Here is a 5,496-nt window from a genome sequence, read left to right as displayed (position 1 = left end):
TACTTCTTTTATACATTTATTTCTGAAAATTTATAAACAGGAAGCTGAAGAGTTGTTTTCGAGATTGAAATAAAATATGTTAGTTTTTATATGTTGAAAATGTTTTATTTTTCAGAAAAGATACAAATGTATTATTATAATTTTCATAACCGCAAGGCAGAAATAATGCTATTAATGTTCAACTGAAAATTAGTGCGCTCTTCATTAATCAGGTTATATGTCATTTATTAGTAATCGTATCTGGATGACCAATTCAGTCTTCACGAAAAACTTTTCAAAGTACTAGCCAGCCGGACTACCAACATAGCAGAATTTACTAGCCCGAAAGGAATTTTGGTAGTCCGAACAGTAAATTATTAAAGGTGTATTTTTTATTTGTTTGGTGTCATTTTTATACTCTGTGTGATATTGTTTGATATTGCTTATTGCATTTTTATCATACATATGCAAATATATGAACATAACTGCAAAACAAGGTTCTTTTCTTTTTATTTTGGTTCATTATACATTTTATTCACGAGAGAACATTTCAAGCATCGAGGTGACATAATCCTCACTCATGTCACACTCTGACTCATCTGAGGAATAACCATCATCAGCATCATATTTGTCAAATAGAAAGGCTGGATTCATCACCTGAAAAAAGCAAGACATTTCTCTTAAATATTTTTGTATTGATTTGGCAAAATAATATTTATAATAGTATTTAATTTTCAAACATTATTTATTAATTCATCACACTTTTTTTCTAAATTATTTAATTGAAACAGTTTCAAACTGTACCTGTACTTCCTCCTGCTGACTTACCTCCTCCTGACTGAACTCCTGCTGACTGACCTCCTGCTGACTGACCTGCTGACTGACCTCCTGCTGACTGACCTCCTCCTGACTGACCTGCTGACTGTCCTCCTGAGTATCACTGGTTATCTGGCGATCCTCCTGAACTTCTGCCGCCAGATTCACAATGGTATCCACGACTGGAACAGGTTGCTGGGGAGTGGTAGTGGCAGCCCTCTCATACTGAAGTCGCCTTTTCCTGCCAGAGGGGGTCATCTGCGAAATCAATAAGTTTACAAAGTTATTATTTTAGATTAACATCTATCTAACTATATATAAAAGCGGTCAGATAAAAAAAACTTACAAATGTATGTTTTATCAAATATCATGGGTAAGTAATAACATTTCATGAATAAAACTCTTACCATCCAGTATTGGATTGCTGGATCTGGATTGAACTGTTCAATATCTGGAGATTCAAGGACAACTACCGTTAGGTCATTCAGGGTATCGTCATTAAGTCTCCCCCTTCTTTTGGTTTTGATGAGCTTCATTGCACTGAACGTGGTCTCATTTTTCACGGATGTTGGTGGTAATGAGCCCAAGAGATCCAGCACCCGGTGACATTATTCAGTTTCTGACTTGCCAAACCCTTAAGAACTTTTTCCAATGTCAGAGTCCCACTTTGCAGCTCAGTAGCATACCTAAAATGAAGCAGCAAAATTCAACACTAAACTATGTTATCCATTCAAAGAGCATACAGGATCCCAAAATGCAAACTGAACAGCTCTCGTGCTTAGTAATGTTTATTACCTCTTAGAAATATAATTTTGCTGAAATGATAACCTGCATTTAAGAGGAATGCATGAAAAAGAAAAGATGCCTACCTCTTGTACACCAGAGATCGCAGAATCTGCCATTCGTCCATGTAATCCTCCATGGAGATATCCTTAGCCACATTCTGTAGCTGTGTTGAGAAATAGTTCACTAAGGTGAACACTTCTTTGTCCCCAAAATCTGAAATGAACAAAATTTAACTGTCGATGAGTAATACAACACTGTTTTCATGAATTGTTTTGAAGTCGGGTAAAAAGAAACTAGGTTATATAATGAACATACTGCCAGTGAACAGAAAACAATTGTGAATGTGAACTTTAAAAATCCTGTTTATTTTGCTGCAGTTTACCTTGTAATATTCTTCCGCAATTTAGAATAATGATACTTGTGTTTGTGTCAAGAAAATTATGGGAAGAAATCAAAGAAAGTACAAGAATGAGAAAATAAACAGCAGAGCATGAAAATAAACAACAATTGTAAACATGGCTGTTTTGTTTTTTATTTTTGAATTTTGGACATGTTAATTTTTTTTAAAAAATCTGCTAAATTCAACATTATTTGAAAGGAAATTAGCCCTTGAAGACAAAATATAAACTTAAAAATTCAAATACTTTAAGATGACAGTGGAGGATGAGGATCGTAATTAGCTTTCTGTGGCCTAAACTAGAAAAGAAAATAAGAAATCAACATATAAACTCAAAACATCTAACAAAACATATCGACTTGAACCACAACTGAACTTCTTAAAACCTGAAATTTCCTGCGATCCAGGAATGGGCCAGCTTTCAAATGCTGAGATCTGTGTTGCTTGAATGATGGGTGAAGTTTCTGGATAGCGTTTATCGAGAGCTTCAATGATGCTTTTGGTTAGTTTCGCATTTGATGGAGAGGAGGGGTTTCCTTTAAAGCGTACCTTTTCACACTGGAATTCCTTAGTCATGACAACTGAGGAGGCAGCTTCATCATCTCTACAAAGGCCGTAATGAAAATCATTGTTGAATGAAAATGAATTACATTGTGTAAATACCTAACCTATAATTTGTTTTGGATGTGGTGTCTAATGATATTAGAAATTATGCTAACCTGCCCATCATATTCAGCAGGACTGTCTTGGTTGCAGCCACTCGATTATAAGCATCAGCTAAGGAAAGTCCTGTAGTCTGCAGATACTTGGACAATTTCTGGAGATGCCGCACAACAGACTAAAAAAGAAGAAGCATATGACACATTACTCTGAAAGTCTTTGCTTGGGAATATATAAAAGTCTTTAGAGGTCATACACTACCTTTCAGACCACTCACCAGTTTATCAAAATTCATGGAAAAGTTTACATCTCAGGCAAAAACAAATCTATACTTGTTGGAGACCAGTAGCAGCCACTATGCCCTTGTCACTTAAGAAGTTAAAGGCATATGATTAGGACGGAACACAAGTTAACTATGTTTAAAATACCTTCAGTAGTAGGATGTAGATGATCACGTGTCCATCTGATGCCAATTTCGCCAGTCCCTCTGCCTTTGGATTGTTGTGAGATCCGGTCTCGAGCTGAGCTCGGATAGCCCTGTAGCCACCCAAAAAAGCGTTGATGGCTCGCTCCATATGGGGCAACCACCTCGTACCACCAATCCTCGTGGGCAGAACCTGTAGAGGAACAGATGGAGAAATTGTTTGAAATTAATGGAATGAAAACTCCATGTACACACAAATATTTATACAAACACAAAAAAAGTACTTTCATGTTCAAAAATGTGCATGATTTATTTGATTCTATCAATCCCATAATTTTTACAGCTTTTTAAAAGAAGTTATCAGTTTTAAGAAAATATAACCTTTTTAATTGTTTGCATACTGGTATTTATACTTAATTCATTTATCTTTTGCACTGACCTGTTTGATCTCCATTGTGGTAAATGCATTCTTCAACTGTTTTTTCATCTTTGGACTTCTACGATACAAATAGTACAGCCCAATCAGCAGCGTCAAGGTTTTGTCATACAGTTTGCTGGTTGATGATGTTTTGATGGCATCCTTGAAAGCCAGCTCAAGCCGGTGAGCAAGACAGTGGGTAATGATACAGTATGGCTGCTGCTCCCGTATCAGTGCAGCTAGTCCAGACTTGAGGCCTGAAATAAATATAATTGTCAACCAAAGATATTCACAAATATTTTGGGTGAATAATAATAATTGATTTTAATATAAAGTTAAACCCTGATCAAATTAGACATACAAACAGGTTTTTTAGAAAAAAAAAATTCTAATGCTTTGTTCTATGTCAGAGTCAGTGCATTACCACTTTATGTCATTTATTTGCTGAGATTGATTAAAAATTTGTTAATTTATATAAATTGTTGTTACATCATGATCTCTTTTTTACATGACTTCTATAACATGTATAATAAATGCTTATTTTACGTATGTGATACTTTTAAACTGTGATATTTCATGACTGTGATAAATAGATCTATTTAATTATACTCGACTTTTGGCAAAATCAAACAGGCAAGGCAGAAATCTGCCCGTTAAAACTGAAACAACATGGTAATTCAGTCGCACCTTGCATGTTGGAGGCTCCGTCAGCACAAAATCCCACAAGCCTCTTCTCAAAAACATCGGAAATTCCATATTCTTCGAATACTTTTAATATCAGGTTATGAATGTCTCTACTTGTTGCAGACTCAGCGCTTCCAATATACAGGAATGTATCCTGTATCTGCCCCTGGATACAAGTTCTGACATAAATATTTTCCAAGTCCTCTCCGGTAAAGTCAGTGGCTCCATCGATGGTAAAAGAAAAAAAAGGTGACTGGCGAAGTTTCTGCAGCACTTTTTGCCTAGTAACTTCGGCAATGGCTTTAGTGAAAGAGGCTGCTGCTTTGTCGTTTAAGTAACTCTTTCCCACATCTAAGCCCTTGACCTTGTCTAACCGGCAGATGGTGTTATAGAAATTAAAACTCTGGTGTGATTTAGCAAGGGCATGAGCTGTCCTAAACTTTATAATTAATTTTTGATACTCATTTTGCTTGAGTTTTAACAGGCAATTTGCTGCCTCACTCGTTTTGGAGTGGGTGGGGCAGATTTTGCATGATGTTCACCAGCAGCCTTTTGGTGTCCACGGCTTTCCTGGTGAGCGTTTAGTGTTTCCACTTTGAAATTAGAACACCCGGTGGTAAAAACACACTCGTTTGATGTTTTAATACAAAAGGTGCAAAACATCTTGCCAGATTCAGAATTGTAAGTAAGCCACGGAAAACTTTTTTCCCAGGAAGGCTGGAAGCTCCGCGTTCTTTTTGATTCATACTTTTTTTTGCGGATATTTTTTCCTCTTCGGATAAATGCCGCTTATTGGCCTTTCCCGGGATGGCCCCGGGTGTATACATTAGTTGAAACATTTGTTTACAAATTTACCTTTCTATTTTCGTAAGGTAAAGGTCACGCTAGGATAAACAGACTGGTTTTCCTTTTGCTTCTCGCTAACGATAATTCAGCGAAAAGGAACGCTTAACCAGTCTATTTCCGCCGGTGCGCGTAATATCTACACTCGTGAAATAAACACCGTAGAAAACTCACGCTATGGATTTTTTGGGTAATTTTATACGTATTCTCTCGATTTTTTTTTACTAGCCTCGCGGACTAGTCACCTAGAGACAAATACTAGTCCGATCTAGGTTTTTACTAGCCTCGGGCTTCGGACTAGTGCCAAATTCGAAGACTGCCAATTCATATGATGCAAACTTTATTTCATGAAGTAATTTTGACCATCCCTGTAAAATAGTAGAATAAAACAATAAATCAAATACTGATTGATCACATTTATTGCATGATTGTCCTTACAAGTAGCAAATAAGGCAATATAATTCTGACAAGTAATGACAAGCCATGTGA

General features: G+C 36.4%; 2 protein-coding genes across 2 annotated transcripts; both read right to left on the bottom strand.

Moving 5' to 3' along the window:
* Positions 1 to 472: 472 nt before the first annotated feature.
* LOC128559788 (uncharacterized) lies at positions 473 to 1,416 on the bottom strand. Its single transcript, XM_053552345.1, has 3 exons — positions 1,203 to 1,416; positions 808 to 1,053; positions 473 to 636 (listed from the first exon to the last, which is right to left on the bottom strand). The coding sequence occupies exons 1-3, from the start codon at positions 1,329 to 1,331 to the stop codon at positions 511 to 513; spliced, it is 501 nt and encodes a 166-aa protein (XP_053408320.1). The 5' UTR covers positions 1,332 to 1,416; the 3' UTR covers positions 473 to 510.
* On the bottom strand, positions 1,357 to 4,696 carry LOC128559787 (uncharacterized). The gene is made up of 6 exons (XM_053552344.1): positions 4,168 to 4,696; positions 3,502 to 3,737; positions 3,067 to 3,255; positions 2,698 to 2,816; positions 1,665 to 1,794; positions 1,357 to 1,481 (listed from the first exon to the last, which is right to left on the bottom strand). Exons 1-5 carry the CDS (start codon positions 4,172 to 4,174, stop codon positions 1,728 to 1,730), a joined length of 618 nt encoding a protein of 205 aa, XP_053408319.1. The 5' UTR covers positions 4,175 to 4,696; the 3' UTR covers positions 1,357 to 1,481; positions 1,665 to 1,727.
* Positions 4,697 to 5,496: the final 800 nt, after the last annotated feature.

This window comes from Mercenaria mercenaria, chromosome 10, assembly GCF_021730395.1.
Source record: "Mercenaria mercenaria strain notata chromosome 10, MADL_Memer_1, whole genome shotgun sequence".
Taxonomy (NCBI): domain Eukaryota; kingdom Metazoa; phylum Mollusca; class Bivalvia; order Venerida; family Veneridae; genus Mercenaria; species Mercenaria mercenaria.
This window is presented reverse-complemented; position numbering and strand designations above follow the sequence as displayed.

What these genes read in the sequence shown, in the direction of transcription:
- LOC128559788 (XM_053552345.1), bottom strand. Translation starts at nt 1,331, where the DNA reads ATGAAGCTCATCAAAACCAAAAGAAGGGGGAGACTTAATGACGATACC. An exon ending in CAGCAATCCAATACTGGATG is followed by an intron (nt 1,054 to 1,202) that starts GTAAGAGTTTTA and finishes TTGATTTCGCAG; the next exon opens with ATGACCCCCTCTGGCAGGAA. An exon ending in AGGAGTTCAGTCAGGAGGAG is followed by an intron (nt 637 to 807) that starts GTAAGTCAGCAG and finishes TGCTTTTTTCAG; the next exon opens with GTGATGAATCCAGCCTTTCT.
- LOC128559787 (XM_053552344.1), bottom strand. An exon ending in CCACAATGGAGATCAAACAG is followed by an intron (nt 3,256 to 3,501) that starts GTCAGTGCAAAA and finishes GTTCCTCTACAG; the next exon opens with GTTCTGCCCACGAGGATTGG. An exon ending in TCTACATCCTACTACTGAAG is followed by an intron (nt 2,817 to 3,066) that starts GTATTTTAAACA and finishes CTTCTTTTTTAG; the next exon opens with TCTGTTGTGCGGCATCTCCA.